The 25,622-nt window shown below is 40.1% G+C and overlaps 2 protein-coding genes and 2 pseudogenes across 3 annotated transcripts; 1 reads left to right on the top strand and 3 right to left on the bottom strand.

Annotated features, from left to right (window-relative positions):
• Positions 1 to 4,219: 4,219 nt before the first annotated feature.
• On the bottom strand, positions 4,220 to 4,804 carry LOC121260261. Its single transcript, XM_041162089.1, has one exon. The coding sequence runs from the start codon at positions 4,802 to 4,804 to the stop codon at positions 4,220 to 4,222; it is 585 nt and encodes a 194-aa protein (XP_041018023.1).
• Positions 4,805 to 6,933: 2,129 nt separating this feature from the next.
• Positions 6,934 to 10,602, bottom strand: LOC121260262 (annotated as a pseudogene).
• On the top strand, positions 8,923 to 15,846 carry LOC121261417. Of its 2 annotated transcripts, XM_041163772.1 has the most exons (3): positions 8,923 to 9,216; positions 9,675 to 9,743; positions 12,309 to 15,846. In XM_041163772.1, the coding sequence occupies exon 3, from the start codon at positions 12,420 to 12,422 to the stop codon at positions 15,510 to 15,512; it is 3,093 nt and encodes a 1,030-aa protein (XP_041019706.1). In that variant the 5' UTR covers positions 8,923 to 9,216; positions 9,675 to 9,743; positions 12,309 to 12,419; the 3' UTR covers positions 15,513 to 15,846. The 2 variants fall into 2 exon arrangements, with proteins under 2 accessions (XP_041019706.1, XP_041019705.1); XM_041163771.1 differs by lacking the exon at positions 9,675 to 9,743.
• Positions 15,847 to 16,396: 550 nt separating this feature from the next.
• On the bottom strand, positions 16,397 to 24,423 carry LOC121261418 (annotated as a pseudogene).
• Positions 24,424 to 25,622: the final 1,199 nt, after the last annotated feature.

Raw genomic sequence — 25,622 nt, forward strand, 5'->3', positions numbered from 1 at the left:
CTTCGTCCTCGCTCACATTGTGTTTTCTTTTTCTGTCGGCCGGACATTAATAATAAAATGCTATAATGTAACAGAATGGGCTATAATGTAACAGAATGGCAGACCAAACCCAACAAAAAGAAATCTATATCGACCATAGTAAAGAGAAAAGAGAAATAATATATTAATAAAAAAAAAGTAAATATGAGATTTATAAAAATAAAGAAATTAATTTTTTAATTATAAACTTTATTCTTTTTTTAAAAGAGTACAAAACGCTTATAAAATTTATGACTATATATACTATTATTCATTACGCCTAGAACACTAGAAATTCTCAACTCCATGGTAACAAGATTTTTACCTCATGGTGTGTGTGGATATATGCACAACCCTAGCGACAACAGTCCCCACATTATCTACCACGTGAAATGTAGCTAGTCACATGTATGCGCATTCCGCAAGAATAAATGAAAAATATTATATATATAATCAAGTATTTTTACCTAACCAATTGTTGGAATACACACACATATATATATATATACACACATTAATTTTATCGTGCTGAAAAAATTAATTTTCCATGGAGTTGTAAAGAGCACAGTCAATAAAAAAAATGTTGATCGATTCTCACTACAATGGGTGATAACATGTACATCTCATGTTTACACGAAACTCTATTATTTTTCAACGGTATATTATCCAATTCTACTACGGACAACTGCCCACGTGGAACCGTTGCATAATCGAGTGACACGTTAGCATTTGAAAAAAAATATTAAAAAATAGAGAAATGAAAACTGAGAAATCGAGAAGACCATCATAGTATAATTCATGTAATTGCATAGAAGAAATAAAATCAGAGAAAAAGAAATTAGAAAAAGTAAATAAATAAAAACATTATTGATGTCGTGTTTTGCAGCCCAAGCAACTTCAATGTTCCTTGGTTCTCCCGCAAGGATGGAAAAGATGGGAGCTCAGGGTGGTGAGGGTCATTTCCGATGTTTAAGTCAGTGCCAATCTTAAGGACTAGTTTCTTGGAAAGGAAGAATACTCATCCTTCTCCTTGCCCCTAGCCCTGGGGAATGAGTATATATACTTGGTTGTGGTGGTCCCAACACCTGTCAGCGGTAGCACGTTGGCGTATTGGGGAGGCCCTGGTGGCGGGCGATCCCCTGTCAAGCCGATCATGGTCATGCCACTTCGTACTCGGATTGTACTATCCTCCTTCATTCTGCCAAGCGACAGGCCTACCAAGCCTGATCATGGCCACCTTGACAAGTTTGCGCCCACGATTGTCGTGGCGTGTCAATCCCACTAGTCATTAAATGTGACGTGCCTCTGTCCTGGCACGCCCTCTCTCGCGATCTATCCTACCATTAGTTATATGGGGGTGACAGTGGCCGCCTTTGACCTTGCGTGCGTGGTTTGTCGACCATGGTATCGGGCCTTCTGGCTTGGAAGGCTCACACTTTGTGCATGCAACGTTGTCGTTCCTCTCTGTGTCTCCTAGGTCGGGCCTGCCCCTCGGACCTGGCTCATCCTATCCCTTATCCTAGTTTCCTATCGTTGGGTTGCTCGTGGGCCAGACCCTCACATATCGACCTGCTGTGGGAGGAATAACATTCCTCATAGTACCTCGCGAACTCGCACCCCCACGTGTGGTGAGAATTCAAAGAGTTTTTGCTACTTTCTTCAAATCGATCTTTCCTTGCACTCGCCTGACACCTTGCAACAGTTTGGTTGCCTCCATAATGGCTTGCAAGCACCTTGGGATCTTCCCACCCTTTCATTCCCAACAATTCTGGGTAAGTGGGGGTCCGTCCATGCACTCGTCAACGTATTGGCCCATGTCTTCCATGCGCAAGGTGCCCACTTTGTACTTGCTCGTGACTTCGTGTTGGTTGGGTTCCCCATGACACCACTCAATGAGAATCTTGGGATTCGCCATACCCCCTCAGTTCTTGACGGCTGGTCATTTCACTTCATGCGGCATGCCAATCGTCACACACCCTTCCCTATTTAAACTTGCTTCTCCTATTTGTCATCAACCTCTTCTACTTCTCTCACTTCCTTTCTCATATTCGTGCTCATCTTTGTTTACCTGGTTCTCTCCTCGCCATTCCTTTGCTTCACTTCTTCCATTTTCTTATCATCGATGGCGCTTAAAGAAGCTTCCGAAGTGTGACACCAGTACTTCGCAGGGTGAAGCTGTGAGTCGTCAGTTTCAACCGCTGACCTCCGTGTGCTAAGGAGAACCTACGACATACCAAAATTGGTGATTCTGGAGATTGCAGTGGATTCGGATGGAATGGCTTCTCATGTTGCACTCTACGCCCACCTACTGGTGGTATTTCTTCAACTTTCACCCTTCATGGCGAACTCACCTAACACCTGATTGACGACCACTTGGGAGTCTACTTTTACTTTGACCTTGGTGGCTCCCGCAGCCTGGCTACTGACATTCCTGCTAGCAGAGCCTCATACTCAGCCTCATTGTTAGTTGTTTTGAAGACAAGTTTTATCACGTAATTGTGTTCCTTACCAAACTCAGTGACAATGTGCACCCCTACACCCCCTCTAGCCCTGCAGGACGAGCCATCAACGTAGACTTGTCAAGACTTTCCCTGAGGTGCAGCTTGTATCTCATTTGTGAAGTTGGTAAATTTGGTCACAAAATCTGCTAGCACTTGCCCCTTAATCGTTGCCCGGGGAGGTACTTTATGTCAAATTCACTTAGTTCGATTGCCTAGTTCATCAGTCGGCCGGAGGTGTCGGGTTTCTGTAATATCTTCTTGAGGGGAATGTCGGTGAGTACCATCATAAGGTGGGCTTGGAAGTATGGCCTTAGTCTCCTGGCAGTGACCACTAGTGTGAAGGCTAGCATATCTATTCGCGAGTATCTTGCCTCGACTATGCGAAACACTTGACTCATGTAATAGATGGGCCGTTGTCTTTCCTCCTCATCCAAGACCAGGGCTGTAAATACGGCATGCAATGATACCGCCAGGTACACAATCAAGTTCTTGCCCAATTCGATTTGGCTGAGAAGTGGCGCGCGAGCTAGATATCCCTTTAGTTCGCCAAATGTCCGGTCGTAGTTGACATCCCAATTTCACACTTTCCTCAAGACTTTAAAAAGGGGAGACATTTTTCGGTTGAGTGGGTGATGAAGCGGTTCAAGGCCGCCACTCGCCCCACTATCCTTTGCGCTTCATTAATGTTTCAAGGGGGACATACCTATTATTGCTTCGACCTTCTCCGGGTTGGCCTCGATTCCCCAATTGGAGACCATGAAGCCTAAAAACTTTCCCGACTCCACTCCAAATGTGCACTTCTTTTGATTGAGCTTCATCTTGTAGCGTCGTAATACTGCGAAAGCCTCTCAGAGATCAGACAGATGCTGCTCGGGCCTCTTACTTTTGACCAGTAGGTCATCCATATAAACTTACATGCTTTGGCCGATCTGATCTTTGAACATACAGTTGACCAGATGCTGGCATGTGGTGCTAACATTTTTTAGCCCGAAAGGTATGACCTTGTAGCAATAGAGTCTTCGGTTAGTAATGAAGGCCCTTTTTTCTTTGTCGTCTGAGCTCGTGCAGATCTAGTTGTAGCCTAAATATGCATCCATGAAACTGAGCAGCTGGTGGCTCGTGATTGAATCGATGATCAAATTGATGCGAGACAAGAGGAAGTTATCCTTTGGGTAAGCCTTTTTTAGGTCAATGAAGTCGACACACAGTCTCCACTTCCCGCTCGCCTTCTTGACCAGTACCACATTTGATAGCCATTTGGGATAGTAGGTTTTCCTAATGAGACTCGTCGCAAAAAGATGACCAACCTCTTCGGCTATGGTGGCGTACTTCTCGACACTGAAGTTTCGACACTTTTGCTTGACTTTTTTGCCCTGGGATCAACACAAAGGTGGTTTTCAATGATGTCGTTATTGATCCTGGGCATCTTTTCATGACTCCATGCAAAGACGTCCTGATGCTCGATGATGAGTCGCTTCATTGCCTGCCTCAACTCGAGAGCCATCTTGGTTTCGACCCTTATAGTGCGTTTGGGTCTTTGGTGGCCTACAAAAACCAGCTCTAAGGGTTCATTTAGCTTTGCTTGATGCAGGTTCTACTCATCACGGATCTCTTCACCCCGGTTTGCTAGGGTCGGTGGGGGTGGTGGCCTCACAGTCGCCTTTGCCTCTTCAACCGTCCTGATGTCCTTCCCTCATGTCTTAACTCACGCTCATTAGATTCTTGTGCCAACACTTGTTCACCTTAAACTTCATCCACCACCGAGTTCTTAGGGATTTCATCTTAAGGTGATATGTTGACGTCATCGCGCTTAGACTATTCAGGGTCGGATGGCCCAATATTGCATTGTACAAGGATGAGGCCTTCACTACTAAGAAGTCAATTAGTGTCGCAAAAGTTTTTGGGGCCTTCCCAACCAGAACAGACAGGGTGATGGCCCCCACTGGTTGGACCACATCTCCCATGAAACCCTTGAGCGACATCAAGGCCGGGTGCATGCAGTCGAGATTGATTCTCATTCTGACAAACACTTCCCATAATTGGATGTCGGCAGAGCTGCCATTGTCGATCAGGACTCTTCGTGCCATAAAGTTGGTGACCTGCACAATGACCACCAAGGCATCGTCATGGGGGTGGAGGATCCCCTCTTCGTCTTTCTTGGTAACTGTTATGGTGGCTCCTACTATATGCCTCCTTGACCCGGCCGCGGTTCTCTTAGTTGTGAATATTTCCTCGTACCGGGCCATGGGGGTCTCATCCCGATGAAGTGGGTCCCCTACAGGCATATCCCCCTATGATAGTGCAGATTTCGCCTACTAGGTTGTCATCCTTGATCAAGCTTCAGTTCTGTGGGCTCCAGTCCTCTGTCACCTCAGGCTTTCGCTTCGTCGGGGCCATGGGAGCTCTTTTTCCCTCCCCCTTGGCTGCCTTGTTCTAGCAAGCTCCCAAGCTCCTCCATCTTTTCGCTTCAGAGTGTAACAATCTTTCGTTCGGTGTCTGTTTGTCTGGTGGTAGGTGTGGTATTTGCGGGTCTTCTAACTCTATTGAGGTCCCCCACGCGAGCTCGGGGTGTGCTCACCTTCCACGGTCATACTCAAATACACTTGGGTTCCACCGTGAGTTCAAGTTAACGCCTCGTTTCTTCTTTTGGCCTCCTGTGGCCCCTTCTTGTTCTTCTCGTGGTTCGTATTGCTACTCGGTTTGCCAGTTCCAGTTTGGCCTTTTAAGAAGCCATCAAAGTCCAAAGGGTGTCTTTGGCATTGATAAAGCTGTCGGCACGATTCATGAATTCCCACAGAGTTCCAGGGGGTTTTTCTTGCCAACTCGGCCATGAACGGGTTTTCGCGGCCAGATCCCCCAACAGGGGGCCGCCAATGTGATCTTCTCATCTTGATCGCCTGAAATCATGTACACCCGATTAAATCGGGAGAGGTATGCCTTGAGGCTTTCGTTGTTGTGCAATTTGACTGTCATGAGGTAGGCGGCCGATCCTCTCCTCTTTCAGCTCACCATGAACTGCGTTAGAAACAGGCGCGCCAACTCGCCGAAGCTATCGACGGATCTTGGTGATAGGGATCTAAACCACACCCTTGCTGCTCCCTTCAGTGTCAGCAGGAAGGCTCGGCACATGATCTCATTCGGGAAACCATGAAGGATCATATGGGTCTTGAATGTCTCCAAGTGTTCCAGTGGGTCTTTGGACTCGTTGTATGTCTCCATCTGGGGGACTTTGAATTTGGGTAGAAAAAGGACGGCCATGATCTCCACACTGTATGGCAAGTTCGTGCTGGTGAGCAACTGATCTATAGAAAATGACGCGCCCATCCGTTTGGCCATTTCTATGTATTTTTCCCTGAGCTCCTCGATTTCGTGGTGCATACAACGTCTTTCTTCCTCGGCTGTGTCGATTTCTGGGGCGTGCCTCGACTTGGCGTGTTTGTTCTGGTTGTGTTCTAATCCTCCTTCCAACTCCTTATTAGCCTTTCACAACGCCTCATTCTCTTGTCAAATACCTCCTACTTCCGTCGTCAGCTTCTTTATTGTGTCTCTAATTTCGATGAGTCTTGCTTTCATAGCCCCAGACTGGTCTTCTTCTTCGCGTGGTCTAGAAACATATTGTTGCCAGCATACAAAGGATATTCTTTTATAGGATAGATCTCACTTACGAAGCCACTGTTGATGTCGTATTTCATGACCTGAGCAACTTCATTGTTCTCCTGGTTCACCAGCAGGGATGGAAGAGATGGGGGCTCAGGGTGGTGAGGGTCACCTCCGATGCCTAAGTTAGTGCCAATCTTAAGGATTAGTTTTCTAGAGAGGAAGAATAATCATTCCTTCCCCAGGGCTGGGAGAAGGAGTATATATATCTGGTTGTGGTGGTCCAATACCTGTCAGTGGTAGTGTGTTGGCGTACTCGGGAGGCCCTGGTGTAGGGCGATCTCTTGCCAAGTCGATCATGGTCGTGCCACTTCATACCTGAACTGCACTGTCCTCCTTCCTTCTGACCAGCGACAGGCTTGCCATGCTTGATCGTGGCCACCCCGACTGGTTTGCACCCACGTTTGTCTTGGCGTGTCAATCTCGTCAGTCATTAAATGCGGCGTCCTCTGTCCTGGCACCCTTTCACTCGCAATCTGTCTTGTCATTGGTTATTTTGGGGGGACAATGGCCTCCTCTGACTTTGCGTGCGTGGTTTGCCAACCATTAAAGGTGCCGATTCTTCTGGCTTGGAAGGCTCACACTTTGATGCGTGCAATGTTGTTGTTCCTCCCTATGTCTCCTAGGTTGGGCCCGCCCCTCGAGCCTAACCCATCCTATCCCTTATCCTGGTTTCCAATTGTTGGGCTGTCCAGTGGGCTAGGCCCTCGCATCTTAGCCCGCTGTGGGAGGAGCAACCTCCCTCACATACATGATTTTATTTGCACAAGACGAACATCCAAAAATTGGAAAATACCAAGGCCCGAAATGCCATAATCAACATGTCTAATGTCCCTTACATTCTCAGCTTTCTCGCTTTTCTCTCCCTCTTTTCTTTCCAAATAATCTCGGTACATTTTCCTTCCCTCCTCCTCTTCCCTCCCTTTTTATCCTCCCAACGCTATCCAAAGTATTGCCAAACTGTCATTCTCGTTCAAATGCTTCCCATCCATGTTTTCCACATGTAAGCTTACCTCCCTCAACTACAGGTCCCTTCCCTCCGACCTGCCACACGATACCATGATCCCACACTATACGAACTCTAACAAGGATCCTCTTTCACCAGTCAATAATGTCGCGAAACGTATGTGTATCTCTCTGCTCAGGTAGTGCCGCTGAACCAACACTACCTTGTGGCTTAAGAGGTTCACCGCCCATCGTCCAAGCGGTTCAATCATAATCTAGCTCAGCGCAAGGTCCTTCTCGAGCTCCAGGCAGGCATCCTCATAGTTGGGGAACTATATTGGCGTTAAGACCACATCTTTTGGATCTAGAAGGTCTAGTTGAAACGACGAGCACTGGAACCAACCAGACACGGTCTCGATCTCGATGACCTTGCAAAAAAGAGCTTCAAAGCAGGAATGAGTTAAATAAGAAGAGAGAAAAGGAAAAAGCTTAGAAGGAGAAGGGAGAAGGAGAAGACCATCAAATGGAAGGAGAAGAGAGTCAAAACAGTGTGTTTTGACTTTAAAAGAAACACATCGTTTCATTAAAAATGACATATCAAATGCAAGTAGTGTAGTTCATCTCATCACCTTCTGCAAGCTTTAATTAAAACACATCGCTTTATTAAAGTGATGTAGAGCGGTTGCATATGCTGGTTGAATAAAGCTTTTTTCTATATTAATTATCAGGTGCAATCTGCATTTGATCCACATCAATTAACATGATTTAGGCTTTCGTAATTGGGGTAAAAATGTAATCTACAAGATGATATAGATATATTGAATTCTAGATTCGAGTATACATACGTACATATATACATATATGTATTTGGTACATGGAAGATACAAATCAATGATGGTCTTCAGTTCAATCTACATTCAGCACGCCACCTCCAAAATCAAACCAAGGCAGTAGCCCTTCAAGACAATGACCGCAAATAAAATAAAAAAAGATTGAAAAAAAGAAGAAGAAGAAGAAAAGCTAGTAATAACTATTATCTTCCTTTTTGGATCAAATATATGTTATCCAAGCTTAAGGCTTCCATTATATCATCAATCTATTTCAATTCATCTCAACTCATTATTATAATTTTTTAAATTTTAATATAAAATATAATAAATAATTTAACTTTTTCAAATTTTAAAATAATAATAATATTAAAAAATAATATTCTAATAATATTTTATCATCTCAACTTAACTTACTTTAACATCTAAACACAATCTAAATATGATAATGTGTGAATCCTTTTAGGAAAATATATATTTTATATATATATATATATATATTCGCTCCCATAGTTTTAGTATTCTACATGTACTATGCATTAATGGGCGTTTAAGAGGGGTATTAACACATGGTACCATATCCCTCTTCTCCTACGTTGCACAACTCCATTTTTTCTTAATTAAAAAGTTATCACGTGTGGCGGCATGTGACTCATATGGACCAACTGAGACAGCGACGACTATCCAAGTAACCCACGTACTTTTCCTCTGGGCTGAGACCGTGTCCAACCTCATAAACTATTTTCTTCCAAAAATCTATTATTATTATGTTTTCACGTTCCCTAAACAACAACCCCCCCCCCCCCCCCCCCCCCCCCCTCCCCACACACCAAAAAAAAAAAAATTCCCCAACGTTACCGGTTCATCCGGTCCTTTCCGAGCCGATTAGCCCGAGTCACTGCCTGCGCCAACGCTCCTCACGTGCAGTATGGTTTACCAATTGGAAAGCAAAACCGGCCGACCCAGAAAAACCTTAAAAACAAAAACAGAGAGAGAGAGAGAGAGACGGAAATTTAAAAAACAAAAGCATTTACGAGGTAGGAAAAAAAACTTGGGAACGTTGAGCGTTTCTCTGGTTCGAGAATAACAAAAATTAGCTTCACGGAGAACAAAGCGAGGGTTTTGCGAAGAGCGTGAGCGAAATCCAAGCCATAGAAAGATACAGAAAGTGTACCGATAGAGAGAGGTACACAGAGAGGAAGCTGAGCTAAGCTGCTACTCCTTGTGAAGGCCGAGTCGGAGCTAGGGTTTCGAATTCATTGACCAAGGTAAAGAATTACACGCCTCGATTGTAATTATTGCTTCTCTTTTTGCATTTTAATTTTTGTGATATTTATTAATTTCCGATTATTAGCGTCATTAATCACCCTGCCCGAAAGCATTAATTATAATTATTTCTTTTGTATAATTCTCAAATTTGTTTATCTTCTTATCACGTCTGAAACGTGCCATCAGCCCAAGGATTCTTCGTCCTCTTGTTTCTGCTATTTTTGAATTCTAGGGTTTTGGTGCTCTATGCCTATGTTAATTTGTGTTTTTTTTTTTTTTTTGCCTTTTTTGGGAGTGTATTATTGTAGAGAAGATGAAAGTGTTTCTGTATGGTTTCGAGCTGTTTGGTTTAGAAATATGCTTGCTTTTGATCTAGCAAGTCTGAGTTTTGTTAATGTTCCATTCACATATAGCTTGTTTTTTGGGTTTTGATATGTTGACCCTGCGGTCGATTCAGGATTGAATCACCTTTTTCTTGGCGGTTCAGTTTCAACTTTCTCGACATTTCAAGGCATTAAAATATCAGGTGATTTGAATTCTTTTAAATGTTTGGACTTCTTTCATTTCCTTTTGAAGTTTTCCACTTCATTATTTTTCCCTAATTAAAAATTTTGTGAACTTCAGCCAAAATGATTTGGCAGAGTGGAAACTATTTGTAAATGATAGGTTTGAATGAACCTCAATCTTTTTTTTTTTGATCGATGGACATGCAGGTGTGTTTTGTTATAAATGCGAGCCTGATTCAGTCTTTTTTTTTTTTTTTTTTTTTCTTTGCCTTGTATTCTTGTTAATAGTTTCATTTGAAAGAACAGGACTTTCGAACATTAGAACGTGGTTTGCAACATATATTGACAGATGTTATTATACTTGGTATTTCTTTATTGGGCTTACACGCAACACAGGAATGTTGTCTTCTTCAGTAGTTGACAGATTAAAGTTAAGGAAAAAAGTTTTCATTTTATTTGCATGGTTTATTTGTTACATACAGGGAAAGACACAAATGACTAAACCTGCAAAAGCCCGAAAAAGGTAGCTGAGAATTAATATTCAAAGAGCCCAAGAAAGTCTCCCACAAACATAATTTGTTTATTAACCTATGGGGTACATATCGTCTCAACACCTCCTAGAAAGTCATTGGACAACTGATGATCTAATCTGACATTTTAGTTTAGCAGCTCTTATTTACCAAGCATGATAAAAGCCCAATATTTACCAAGAGAACCTAAATCAGATCTTTTAATTTGGGGTCTGTAATGTCACATTGTCCAAAGGCAACAGCACAGTTATATTATGCATGGAATTCAATTGTGGCTGACAACCAGTTCCTGCATTACTATGGCTGCTTTTGGTAGGACCATTAGTAATGAATGTGCTCTAGAAGTCATCGTCCTTGTGTAAAATGTGATCAACTTTCGTCCCTTTTAAAAAAAAAAATCTCTAAAACCCTTTTGTGGGGTTAGTTAGTTCTTGTGAAGGTTTTTAATTTTGTTGGGTTTGGCCTTGCATTTGTGTGGAGTCATAGTCTCTGTTAACTTATTCTTATCCCATATATGGTATATGGTCTTCTTATGTATGTCTATTAGTATAGTTCTGGCAGCTTTTCTGTTCATTCTACTTTCTGATTGGGCAAATTTATTACGTTTTTATTATTCTTGGATTTTGTATAAAGGCTTAATTTCTTTTGAAGTTGTGTAATCAATGAATGCCCTTGTACTTTTCTGAGTTTTTTGACTTCATCATTTATGTTCGTCTTTAACATGTTAGCTGCTTCAAGTTGTTTGTACTTTGTAGTATGTTGCCAAAGTTGCTTGGTAACTTGACCATTTATCATCAGGTCACAGATGCCTCATCTCAAGACCCTTAGCTTTTTGTCCCTTGTTTAATTTGAATTAGATCAGAACTTTGTTTAGTTAATGGTAACTAGGTGGGCTCAGTTGTATACTTCCTGTGTACTAGGGGCTATGCCTATTTACTTTTTTCAACAAAACTTTAATTTACCTGTCAATTTTTTTTTTTTTTTTTGGTTTAGTTAATGTTCAAGGTTGCCGTGTATGGGGCATTATACTGTAAAATTTCTGTTTTCCAAATTTGTAAACTGGCAATGAAACAAATAGGAAAGTCAACTGTATCTGACTGATAGAAATGTGCCAAAAAGTAAGTATACTTGTTTCAAGTGCTCACATGACTTATTGAAGGTGTGATGACTTGAACTAATCTTATCCAGTTAAACTACCCAAATTACCACCAAAATAAATGTGTACCTTGTGATGCTTTCAAAAAATGCTTTAATCCGCATCAATGGATATGCAAATACTAATGCTCCTGCTCATGTATTATTATTTTCTCGTGTTTCATCCTCTCATGAGTTTTGGACTTCTTTAAATAAATAATTTTGTGGAGATGAGTACTTTTTTATGAATATATACTTTGAAAACTCTTTTGGCATCTCATCCAGGAGGAGGAACAAAGTAGGGATTGAAGTTGATTTTTCCTAATTTGTTGATTGAATTCCTAACTAGGTTAGTTTATTTCCCTAATCGATCTCTCCCTTGGCAGTTGACTCAAATCTTTTAAGATCAACAGTTTTTTTTGGGACACTTGCCGAGTTAAACATTATTGTTGTGAAAAGATTAACTTGTTGATAAGTATCGCTAAACTAGCATGATAGGCGATGCTCTTGTATATGTCCCGTATACTTGGGCCTTTGTCTACTTTATGCTCAATAAATATTTATTTATCGATAAAAAAATATTTGGTTGGTTTTGGTTGGTGTTATGTTTTTCGTAGTAGATTTAATGTTTGTAATTTATTGATCACGGCTGAGGCTTTTTCCTGGTGTCCAATTAATCTGCAAATGCTGGATACACTTAAAAAGTCAAAGTTAGTGTTGTGATTTGCAAGCTCTGCCAACCAGTTTATTTGAAAAGACTCAAATTGCAAAGATGATTGTGTTACTGGAACTTGATTGGTTGAACATTTTATTAGGCCTGCTTAGGTTTCTTGTTACACCCCCTTTGGGTGAAAGTAATTTGGGGATGACTTATTGTTGTGGTTGGGAGGGTTATGATTATAGTAATTTTATGCTCTGCAGGTAATTGGTGAACACTGTCCTGAGATTTTACTGCAGTTTCCAATGGGTAAAAAAGCATCAGCATGTCTCAAGGATTTATTTGATGCTTGGAAACTTGGTGTTTGAAGCAGGATGACTCTGGAGGATTTCTTTACCTTGACTGAGATGAAAGATGGGCTCACTGCCCCATCTCGAGTTGCAGAACTACTCAATGTAATGCAGAAGGAGAAAGATTCTGTCATGAAGAATGTTGGTGATGCAACCAGGCAGTGGGCTGCTGTTGCAAGTACTATTGCTGCCACTGAGAATAAAGATTGTCTTGATCTTTTTATTCAGTTAGATGGGCTTGGGTATATTGATGGATGGTTGAAGGATGCTCAAAATTTTGGTAATGACACAAGTGACAGTTTCTTGGAAGAGTCAATCACTGCTCTGCTACGAGCACTTGAAAAGCTTCAAATAGACAATGAGAGATCAATATCTTCAGGGATTTGGATTACTGTCAAGAATCTTCTTGGCCACAATAGCTCTAAGGTTCAGGATAGAGCAAGAATTTTATTTGATAGCTGGAAGCAGGGTGAGGATTCTGATTCAATTCTCCAGAATGTTGAGGATAAAAGTAGAAGGCTTGCTGAAGAGGACGGTGGGCAATCTACTTTAGATAATCCCATCACCAGAGGAAGTGTTAATGAAGAAAATAACGTGTTAGAACATGCCAAAGATGAAATTTTGCCATTGAGAAGATCAGATGAGCTTCAGCCAGAAAAGAGTGAAGATGCACAGGTTCCAACTCATAATGATCAGCCTGGTTCCCACAAAAAACTGGACCATGAGGATGCTAAAGATGGAAATCCTGACCATTTAGCCTCCTTGTCAAACACACTACAAGAAAATCCTTCTATAAAGGAAGTATTGCCCATACATGCTGCAGAAGGAACCACTTCTACTGGGGCTTGTGGGGTTCCAGTTACAAAGCAGTGCACTGATGATGCGGTACTTTCTGACGTTTTAAAGTTGAATGAGCAATCTAAAAACGAAAAGCAGGTCCACAAATTTGAAAATTCTTCAGATAAGTTGGGCATGGCAGAGATCTCTTCTACCTCTGATGCATCAGAATCTGGAGGTGCTTGTACAGGTGATGATGACGCAAGTATGCAGAAGATTGTGAGGGAACCTGCTTTGCAGAACAGTGTTGCTGCAGGTGAGAGAGATATCTGTTCAAAAATCAGTGCAGTTGGTGATGTGAAGACACCTTCTTCTGATTCTAAGAGTGGGTTAGATGATACAAGAGTTATAAAGCATTGCAGTGGAAACATATTCAAGACTACTGGTCAAGGCAGTGAATGTTGTTCTAATGCTCTTCAGGACTTGTCTGCAAATGGAGGTATTTCAGGAAAAGCTGAGGATTTAGATACTAGTTTCTCTAGGATGGAAGACACTGTTGAAGCTGACGAAGATAAGGAGCATACAAGTGATGATGGCGATGATTTAATGAAAGCTTCTGATTTTCCTAAAGCAGCAATGGATATCAAGAATCCTGATGTGATTGACAAAAGAAGGTTCAATATTGAACGCGAGTATGGAATAGTCGATGCCCTAGAAGTTGCTCGGCTGGTTGCTCAAGAAGTAGAGAGAGAGGTGGTGGATTATAGAGAACCTTTCAGCAGCTCGTCTTCAGAGAAAACATCAGAAGGTGGGATCAGGCAGCCAGATAGCCCAGACTCTATAAATGGAAAGCATGAGGTCCCAATAGATGAACCACAAGAGGAGGTACCAACAATACCAACTGGGCAAAGTCATTCTGTGGAGACAAATCTTGAAGGGGATGAAGGCTCAATTAATTCAGCTAATCTGGACAATGGACCAGAAAATTCCACTCATGATATGGAGTCCTCTCAGGTGACTGAAGCGGCTCAAGAACCAGAGGTTAACATAGAGAAGGGCCCGTGTGACTTTGATCTGAATCAAGAAGTATCCTCTGATGAAACAGATTGTCCAGCAAATTCCTCTACACCGATTTCTTTGGTTGCTGCTTCAAGGCCGACAGCAGTTCCTGGATTACCTGTAGCCCCTTTGCAGTTTGAGGGGAGTCTTGGATGGAAAGGAAGTGCTGCTACTAGCGCTTTCCGCCCAGCATCTCCCCGCAGAAATCTAGATGGTGATAGGATGACTCTTTCAATTGGAGGAACTAATGATGCTTCAAAACAGAGGCATGATTGCCTTGACATTGATTTGAATGTGGCTGAAGGTGGAGATGAGTTGGGAAAACAAATTCCTGCATCATCTGGCCTTCCTTCTGGGGAATCTTCAGTTGAAGTGGGCTCAATGAGATCAGGGAGGCTAAAGTTGGATTTGAACTGTATTGGTGATGATGGGGATGCTCCAATTCTGGATACAATTATGGGAGAACAGCTCTTCAACAACCGCAATAACCATCGCAGCCCATCTCCTGCCTCGTCATCTTCATCAATGCAGCCTTTTTTTAGGAACATTGATTTGAACGATAGACCTAATATTCACAGTGACACTTTGGATCACGGGCCTAGCAAGTCTTCTCAATTTGTAAATGAATATGGAGGACCTAAACCATATGCTCCTGTTATTTCTCTCATGGGCACCAGAGTGGAAGTCAATAGGAAAGATTTCACCTCTCAAACTCCATCTTTGCCAAATGGCAAGTCTACAGAGCCTACAATGGATGCTAGCAAGACTAGAGCAGGGGGTGTTTTGGGGATGGGTCCTACAATGTCTTATACCCATTCTCCTGTTTTTGGGAACATGGGATTGACAACAGGACCCACCATGTCTTTCTCCCCAGCTATTTATGGAGCTGCTGGCTCAATCCCCTATATGATGGATTCTAGAGGAGCCACCGTTGTCCCACAAATTGTGGGGTCTGCATCAGCTGTTCCGCCTGCCTACCCACAGCCAGCATTCATCATGAGCATGAGTGGTGTACAGCAGCCAGGTATAAGCAATGCTGGACGGTCTCGCCCAAATTTTGACCTGAATACTGGGTTCATGATGGAGGGAGGGAATAGAGAATCGGGGGGTTTGAGGCAGCTTTTCATTCCTGGTCCAGCCAGGTCTATGGAGGAGCACCTGAGAACCAACCTACAACAACCCTCTACAAGCTCTGGGAATGGTGCTAAAAGAAAGGAACCAGATAGTGCATGGGAACCCTACCCATTTAACCATAAACAACAGCAGCCTCCGTGGAAATAGAAGCGTTTTATTTGCCTATGCTTCTTCCTTTCTGTGAATCAGTTCATAAATCCGACCAAGCAAATTGATGCTTCAATGCCTCGAATGATCCAGAATATTAGGTGAGCCATTGGCTTTAGTGGGACTGTGGGAGGGGAAGGATAACTGAATAAAGCCAGGGGAATTGTGAATGTAATATGATTCTTGCCATTAATTGCTGAAGGGAAAAAGTTAGGTTTAATGTTTTAACTTTGATTTACTCTCTTTTCTGTGTTTCATAGATGGCCATCGTAGTCATGGAAGGCTTGGTACATTTAGCTGTAATTTCTCTCTATATCACAGAAATTTATAGGAACTATGTCTTTTTCGTTGTTTTATGGTGCTCCCATTCAAGTTTCAAGAGAATAAATCGAGTTCACGTTACACGTATGGCTTTTCTAAGTAGTTTATCTGTCACGATCTTAACTGCTAGAATTTTCTGGACACGGGGCCTGAAAATTTCACTTTTGGAATCGGTTCTGCTGGAAACCGCATGGAAAGTATTCGAGTTTCATCTGACACCTAATTGACAGCTCTCCTGGCTGGGATCCAGGCGAACATCGGTGCAACTTTAAATAATAATTCTGGTCTACGATCTGGCGGTGGTAGGTCTAGACTAGACTTAATATTGCAGGGAGAACAAAATAAATCTCAAGTTCCATATATGTTTGGAAACCTCAACCTTTTCTTCTTTACTGCTAATGTTACACTTGACGTTACATCGTAATAATTTATAAAACAAACAAAATGATGATAATAAATGTCCAAATGAAAATTCCATAGAAAGTCCATTCCGTCGCACAGAGGTATGTTATAGGAAATCTTAGCCACCGACTTGATAGTGCTACCCGCGCTCGTACCTGGAGAAAGAAATTGAATAACAGTGAGTTTTCCCATGCAGCAAGCATTGTGGCATTAACATTATCAATGCAAATTCCCTGACTATAAATGATACAACGGTAAGTATACTTAAGATCCCAAACAATGGGCGAAGATACCTGGCAACGGCTCCACCACAAAAGCATCTAAACATAGTCCTCAATTAAAATATAAACTAGAAAGGCGAAAAGGACTGCAAGCTAAATCATATACCTTGACTTGCTCTTAAACGAACTTTTGGATTTTTTCTTGGGTGCACTGACGTTTCTTTTTCTGCTCTCTCGCCCATGTCACTCTGGAATAGCTCCCGCATCTGTTCTCTTCTTGATCGAGTTTTTTGGGTTAGAGGTTTTGATTTCTTACTGGTCTTCTTCACAATCTTGCCAGCATCCTGCGCCCTCTTTTTAGCCTTCACTGCTTTTGCCCGTCGGTATAACCCACATCGACAAGTGACTTTCTAGTCTTTTCTTTATTAATTTTCCCATTACCCTGCAGTTCTTCAAATTAGACAGTGTGCGCCACCTTATAACAAACTTAATAAAACCTCCTACACTTAAATGTAAGGTAACAAAAGAGCAACAAAAAAGCTGTAGTTGATAATAATATCACTTGAAAGGGCAAGTAAGGCAATTGTGTTGACACAAAGAAGCGGAAGTAACCTTGGACAAAAATCAGCTCAGATATTGAGTTATAAAGATCGATTAACAGAAGATAGGCCACAGATCACAGAGAAAGTTGTGCGAGAGTGGATGCATGTGCCAATGTAGCATAGATAATGTTTATAAATGTTACAATGTAAGAATCATATAGACATAAATTTTGAATTGCTGGCATGCCTAATAAACACAGGCAGATCGAAAGGCTGCACCAAAATTTGACAATGGAAATTAAAAAAAAAAATCTAGCAAAATTTTCATTACTCTTTAGGTTACAATATCCAATTATGCACATTCTTCATAGTACTACGCATAGGTTTAGTCATCCACTTGTCCCAGAAAGCTTCTGATTCTTTTTTTTGTTAATCCAGACAATTTTTGTGTTGCTAAAAGCTGCTTTTTAATAAGATAAAAGTATGAGAACTATTCAATATTTATGGGAATCAACAAATACACACACACACACAGAAACAGGAGAAACATACTTCTAATTTGTTAATTTGATTTTTATCCTCCAACATTTCTCTTTCCAATTTTTTACGCTTCTTCGAGGCAAAATTTTCTATTCAGCATATAGCATTCAAGAAGCATGAGTCATGTTGTATATCAACAAAACTTTTCACAAAAATCATCAAATAAACAAGCTCAGATACACAAGATATAAGCACCTCACGCTCTTGCTTCCTTTTTTCCTTCATTTTGAGGTCTTTGGCCTGTTGGACACTGATTAAGTCTTTTCCAGGATTGTTTTCTTTTTCCAAAGATGCCTGTTGATAATTTTGCAGATGCCATGTCTCAGTCATCTGCAAATGGAAGTGTTTGGAAAGAGAGGACTCCACTGGAGATAAGACAATACAAGGGGAAAGAAAAAGTAGAGAGGGAAGTTCTGGAAAGAAGCATGGGGGCAGGGGGCAAATAGAGAGGGAGACAGATGTTCACCATAAAAAATGGCTAGCTATAGTTTAAGAAAATAGTGCTCAGATTCGAACGCTAGGATCACACTGTAGAAGGACCTCGAAAATAGAATACCCATTTGCTTTATATATAATAACAAAATTTCACAGAAGATCAAAAGAAAAGGGCAAACCCTAGTAAAGGAGAATATACAAGATACAAAAAGTAAAACCCAGTCTGACCAACAAGGGCTGCATGGGAATTTGAATATCCAGCAGAGAACAAAACACTATTTGTCTAAACACCCTTTTGGAGAAGTGATGTAAAAAATGACATTACTGGGGAGAAGGTCTTCTGGAGCCATAAAATTTTATTGCATCATATAGAAACGATATTTTTTATAAGAGTACAGAAGCAATCAAGTAGTATTGGAACTGCAACACCTATCATGCAGAGACATTAAGCACAATTGCTCCCTCCAGGTCCAAGGTTCAAATCCTCTTGGCTACAAACAATTTCTAGGGGCCATCGGACTGGGGGAACTTCCCCTTGAATTATCCGAGGTGCACTTGCAGGAGTTTCCTTGCCAAGGGCCTGTGCACCCCCGGGATTAGTCGGGACTTTGTTCTCGGGCCTGTTGCGGGAGATTCCAACAAGTCACGTACTAGTCAAGAATTTATTTCTGTTCAAAATTTTGAAAAATAATAAAAAAAAGGAGTTGATTATAAATAACCTTTGCAGCATTCACGACAAGCTTCTTCTCTTTTTCTGTAACAAACCAGGTCTTTTTGGGCCGTGAATAAATTTCATCCTTATATGCAATCATATTTTCAGCATGTTCACATCATAGAGGTGCACCAACTTATGTCAGCTAAAAAGATATCTGAACGATCAACTAATCACAATTAACCAAAGAAAAATCAGATTACAAGGGATACTTTGGAAGTGAGAATACAGAGCTTCAAAACGCTGACTTTGTCAAAATAATAGAAAGATCACATACAAATATTCAACTCATTTATCATGGAAGTACAACTGTATACAAATGATTTCAAGTGAAAAGTAGCACATATGTAAATTTACAAACCTTTGTTGCTTCCATTTCAGCTTTTCGTAGGGCTCTCTCTTCACTGTATATATTCAAAATCTCTTCTTGAAGAACTGCAGCCACTTGATCTTCCATGTGCTCAATTATCTCAGACCACTTAGTTATTGATTGCTCAGCAACAATTCGACTCTTCAGCTTTGAATCAGCTCTCTTAGCCTACCAAATCAGAATCAGAATTCAGGTAAATCTTATTCAGGGTTTTGTGAATGCATCAATTTTGTATTGCTCTCTCTCTCTCTCTCTAGTGGATGGAAGAAAACCTCAAGAAAATTCTCAATAGGGGAAATTTGTTTTAAGAATGATTATGCAATTAATATAAAAGAAACTATAAAGAGCAAAACTTCTGATAGATGGTTGGGAAAAAAGAAGATTGACTAATTAAAGGTGACAACCAGTTGTAAAACTGAGAAATATGGAGCTGAAGTAGTTATGAGGAGCAAGGTTTTAAATCAAGAAAGAAGAAAAAAGAAGATGAGAGAGGGAGAGAGAGAGAGAGAGAGAGAGAGAGAGTTTTCCAACAAATTAACTGGAACAACTAAGGAGTCCACCTCTTTTCTTTTGAAAAAAAAGAAAATACAAAGAAGCTTTCCTTAATGCTAAAGTAGACTATCCTACTTATCTTCCAGATGATAAAATCCTTATCAGGATATGAGGAAGAGAACGATGCTCACAATGTCTTTCAAAAGAGATCTGTCATTATCTGTTAGAAATGTAACAGCATATCCTTCCCTACCAGCTCTTGCTGTACGACCAACACAATGAACATAGCTGCACAAAGGAACAAAAGACTGAAATGGTTTTCACCAGGATGCAGAAAGTGAGCTCCCAATTATGCATCATATCGCAACATTGATAAGGGTTAAGTATCTACCTGGTAACATCCTGAGGACATGCATAATTTATAACCATTTGAACACCTATGATATCAAGTACCTATGAAAGGCAAGCAACAAATAGTGTCACCAAAACAATAAAGTTTATTATTATCCAACTTAGTACCACTTGAGATCTTTTAGGCTTTTACTTATGCCTGCAAAAAGCATGGAGAGGAAAAAAGGAAGGGAAAAGACAAAGGCTTATAAATTCATCCATTAATTTAACACCCTACCCCCACCATATGAGGGAAGAGAAAGAGGCTACAATAATTGATTAAAGAGTTGATATTATCGAACAAAAATGTGAAATCATGAGAACTCTTAAGAGAGAAGAAGATAAACAAGTTTGAGAGTTTGTTCTCACACGAGTAGCTACATAGTTGCAATAAGGAAATCAACTTCCTGCTTTCTGAAGAGTTCCAAAGCCTACAAAGCACAGCCATAATATAGATTCATAAAACCAAAAGGATAGGCATGCAAGATAAAGCATTCTCTAAAAAGCTTCAAGATTTTAGTACAATAAGAATATGATTATCTCTACCTAAGAGTGATGTAACGAATCCAGAAAAACAAAATGCACTTCATAGAAGATACTCACATCAAGGCGCTGGACTTGTGTAAGATTTCCGTGAAGCTCGGCAGCTTTAAGACCAGCTAATCCAAATAGAATCTTCAACCGATGTGCAGCCTGTTTTGTTCCGCAGGAGCTAAGGTAAGTCTGTAAAGTTTAAAAGCTCAAAACTTGATTGAATGTAATGGGGAAACAGGATTGATTGAAACTGCAAAGCAATGCCATCTCACCGGGCTCACACTGTGTCATAATATAATAGTCTACTCTAGACTGAAAAAAATGTGTATTTATAACAATATTTTACCATATACTTATGCAGCTTTAGATAAATTCATCCCAACATGACGATTTCACAGTTAGATACAATTTAGGCAACAATCAAACTCACCATTCACACATGAAGACAATAAGGCCTTGTTTGGATTTAGAAAGTGTTTCATCTCATCACATCACATCATTACAACTTTCCCAAATTTTCACAAAAAATATAATAAACAATTCAACTTTTTCAAATCTCAAAACAATAATAATATTAAAAAGTAATATTCTAACAATATTTTTTTCAACTTTCATGTTTCATCTAAAACCATCTCATCTCATCTCATCTCTAAATCCAAACCAGCCATAAATCTAAATGAACGTAGCAGTAGTTAGAACCAGAAGATGATCACTTTGGAAGTGAAAGTCTTTGAGCATAATGCAAGCAGAACTGCTTCCTGATTTACTTCACGCATACGACGTATCCTAACCACTCTACACAACATAAGTCATATACCTTGATGATTTAGATGAAAATGTAGAGTATAAGGCTACCACAAAAACTATAGAGGATGATTCAGATGATAACCATCTGTTCAACAAAGCACTCTCCAGAACCATCTTAGCTAAAAAAAAAAGTAGAAAATAGCATTATAAGCAAAAAGAGAATTAAAGTTAGGTCAAATGAAAACTTCAATCAAGGAATTACTCCTCTGTCAATGTTGCAGGCCGTTTCATGGAAGGGTCAGCCGAGAGGCGCAAGGGTTTGGTCAGAGAAAGCTTTATAAGCCCATCAACTTCTTCAGTCATTGTAGCTGAAAACAGCATGGTCCGTCTTCTTGCTGCACATAGATGGACCTATTAATAAACCATCAGTGGGTAGAGCTCATTATTAAACAAATCAGAACACTAAAATATCTCAGCTCTATACTCAGAATTTTTAGAATTATAAAAGACAACAAGATACCAGCTCCTGGATTTCAGCATTAAACCCAAGCTCCAGAAGGCAGTCAGCCTCATCAAGGATTAGAACCGCAAGATCGTCAAAATCCACAGATATTGGGCATTGATCTCAAGGCTGCCTCTTGCACCTAATATAGAAATACTATTGCTGCAATATCCCTGAAAAGCTATACAGGGAAAAAAACACATTTTTAGAGTTTTTCTACTAGCAAGCTAGTGTGTAGAACACATCATATACATCACTTAAATGATAAGATTTGATTTGTAAGATTCAAATTTTATAATGTCTTTCAAATCAAAGCATGCCATTTAAGTGCTTTGCTAGATGTGTTATCCACACTGGCTTATAAATAGAATTTTTCTGTTTTTCTTCTATCGGTAAACAAGATTTTACTGATCATAAGGATAGGTGAGAGTTCAACTACACAGGACATATACAAGAGCAAAGCCTAGGTGTATGTTCTAGTGATACGAAAATACACATATTTGTACTATCAGTTAATAAGTCGTTCAACTTCTAATTAATGACACACTAATGGTGTCCTCATACTTGTGTTTAAATGTTTATATTTGCTTTTTGGGGAAATATTTTTTGATAGGTAAATATAAAAAGTTCATTCATTTCAAGAAGAAGAGGAAGAGTAAACACAAGTACTCTTTTTTACCATTAAAGTTTGCTATTGCATTTCACCATATAATGGAGTCAGAAAAAAAAAAACAATTATCATAAAACCCAGGATTCCATTTAAAAAAAAAAACATTTAGTGAAAATGTGCACACTAAAATACTTGGAATCTAATGGAATCTAATTCTGGTTGTTCAAATAGATTTGATTTCATGCGTTTACAAGAACAACAGCAAAAGTGAAAAAAAAAAGAAGGTTTTACTGAAAGCATCACAATCAAAAGGAGAATGTATTCACACATCACACCAGGTGGGTGGAAATTATTAATGAAATTAATGATCGAACCTTTGTTGAAAGTCCACCGACAACCAGGCAACATCTGATGTCAGTAAATTGAGCAAGTTTCTCCATCATACCGTGAACCCTGCATAACAAAATCAAAATTCAATTGATATATTAGGATCAAAACAGGTAGGTAGGTAAAAACAACAATTTCTTTCTTTTTCTATTTTCTTTGACAAGTGAGGTATGATAAAGGAACAAATCCTGTAGTGAAAGATTGAATTCTCCATATAAGTTTTCTCGAAGATGGTATTTAAAGCTGGTATGACTTTATATATATATATATATATAAATTTTGTTAACCGATCAATAGAAGATATATATATATTTTTTTTATCGGTATATATATATATATATAAAATATTGTGCCCAGCTTGGATTTGAGATGTCAAACAGTGTCTCAGAATTCATAATTGAAAGCTTCTTCATAATCATCAACACAAATTCAAGATAACGGAGAATTGAACTGGAATAATATTAATGTACTGCATGAAACATAGTGCGCTGCATGGAAGCACAAGTGGAAGCTTCAAGCTTCAATGCATTAACTAAATGGGAGCAGCAATACAAAAAATTCTCCTATAAAAGAGCGTGCTGTATGCATGAAAAAAAAAAGTTGGGGGTAATAGCATCTACTGAACTGCCAACTCTCGAGTTGGAGTAAGAATAAGAACCCTTATCGCTGGCACACAAATCAGACGGAACAATAACCTCTCCAAAGTTGGTAGTGTAAAGGCAGCAGTCTGTGAAATGGAACAATTGCAAAAAACCATTACTTCCAACTAAATTGACACATCGCAAAAAGTTTAAATTCATGGCCCTCCCAACTTCATTTATTGGCTTTGTATAAGATTTGCAGCATGCATGTCAGTAATGGTAGAATAGTTTATTTCCAAAAACAAAAGAAGGAAATCACAGCATTTCAGACAATTTACCTTCCCGGAACCAGTGATAGCACTCCCACAGATATCTCTCCCGGTCAATGCTAATGGTATGACCGCCGCCTACAATCAAAACCCTAAAACTCAGAAACCATAATTGCGTAAAATAAAAGCAAACGAACCGCAAGATTTAAATTTTACAAATTAAAATACTAAAAGGATGGTGTAAGAGAAACCTGAATTGGCGTGGGCTTAATGTATCCCAAGGCCTTGCAAGCCCAAAGTAGAGGGTGCGATAGATTTAGCTCCATGAACGAATTGGCATGGAAAGAGGCTCCTCGAAAGGTGCAAAGAAAGGTTTACTCTCACCGGCATTACTGGTCCCATCATCTTCCTCGGGGTTATAATCATCCTACATAATAGGGGAAAAAATAGGTTTACGAATTTTCATAGATAAAGAAAGCATGAATTTTGAATTGAGGGATTAAAAAGAGAAGAGGTTTAGTTACTTGTTCGTCGGGTTCAGACTCGGATTCGGCATTATCGGAGTCGTCGTTGGTGATTGGAACAGAGTGGCTAATGCTCTGGAGATCTTAAAGTCGACAAAGGTTGTGCTGCGATGAGCGTGTTCTTCGGCCACTTATTCGGAGTAGGAACCGAAGTCCCATGGAGATTGAGATTTTTAATTAGAAGATCGCTATCGTTTTTCTTCGTCGTCGTCGTCTTCTTTTGCTGCTTGTTCTAATTCTTTTGTTTCTTCTTCTTCTTCTTCTTCTTCTTCTTCTTCAAAGTGATCAAGTTCTTTGTCGCTTGGGTGTTCGAAAACGAAAGCTGGAGCCATGGAAGAGGACTGGGTTAAAGGATTTGATCAAAGAGAGTGAGGGTTTAAAGGGTTTTACCTATGAGAAAAAAAAAAAAAGGGGGGTTTAATCAGGTGGTCCGGCACTGTATCCAATCCATTAACCAGCCTGAAAAGATTGGGCGGATTTGGCTTAGGGCTTTAGTCAGTCTACTCCACTTGCGAAGGCTTGTCACTGACGTCGGGCCGATATCCGGATTTGAGCTTTGAGTCATGTCACTGGGCCTATTGTAACTTCACTCAGATTTGCGCCTTTCCAGAGTTGCTTTTGAAAAGGAGTAATAACGGAGTGGGAGAGAGCGGCAAAATCTTTACTGAAAGTTGCAGTTTGTTTGTAGCAAAAAAATCATTGTATTTGTATGTGTAATATTATAAAAATTAAGGAACAAGATTGATTAAGATAAATAAATGAATAAATCTCTTCAATCTATTTTTTAACATGATATGTTCAGTGATTTTCAAAGGGAATAATCAGCCTTAATTGAAGCATTTCCAAGTCTGCCGTCCCACCACTCCGATGTGAAATAGGCTCCTCTTCAACTAAATTTAACCAGAAATATAGAGTCAAAAGGCAATTTAAGTGAGTAGAGGTAGTGAACACATTGGATTATGTTCATGCAACCTTAATTGGTATTTAACTCCAACGCGTGCACGCAACAACTTGTGCTTCTGACAAGTTATGTACGTGAACAAGAAGAATGCGAAGACGACTTCTGCTTTTCACCTATTGTACTAACTGCATAACCTAATTTCATTACCAAGGGCATTGCATTGCCTACTAGGCTACTTTGAGGCCAAAAACAGGAAAGCATCGTTATTGTTGTTCTCTCCCACATTAGCTGAGGCATTACCTGAGCATGAAATATTGCTCATATGGGCGAGGAGATGAACGACTCTTCCTCCAAAAAAAGAGTTGACTTGAAAGTATCAAACACCAAAGGCAACCAAGTGATTGACATCTGTCCACCATCTTTACACAGATTGCATACTATGATTCGTGTGTTTGCAAGCAATTAAACTTCTTTTGGTCAAATAACCTAATAGAACTCACTCCTTATTAAATCAAACGATGAATTTTTTTTTCCATAGACGTTAATCATGCAACAATTATTGTACAATCGTTTCAGTTTTTTATTGCACTTCAACAAATGTGTCTCATTTATGTCCACCAGGGAATTCTA

This window comes from Juglans microcarpa x Juglans regia, chromosome 4D (genome assembly GCF_004785595.1).
Source record: "Juglans microcarpa x Juglans regia isolate MS1-56 chromosome 4D, Jm3101_v1.0, whole genome shotgun sequence".
NCBI classification, from domain to species: domain Eukaryota; kingdom Viridiplantae; phylum Streptophyta; class Magnoliopsida; order Fagales; family Juglandaceae; genus Juglans; species Juglans microcarpa x Juglans regia.

Bases quoted from the DNA above. Each gene is read 5' to 3' on its own strand.
- LOC121260261 (XM_041162089.1), bottom strand. From the start codon at position 4,804: ATGCCTGTAGGGGACCCACTTCATCGGGATGAGACCCCCATGGCCCGG.
- LOC121261417 (XM_041163772.1), top strand. From the start codon at position 12,420: ATGACTCTGGAGGATTTCTTTACCTTGACTGAGATGAAAGATGGGCTC.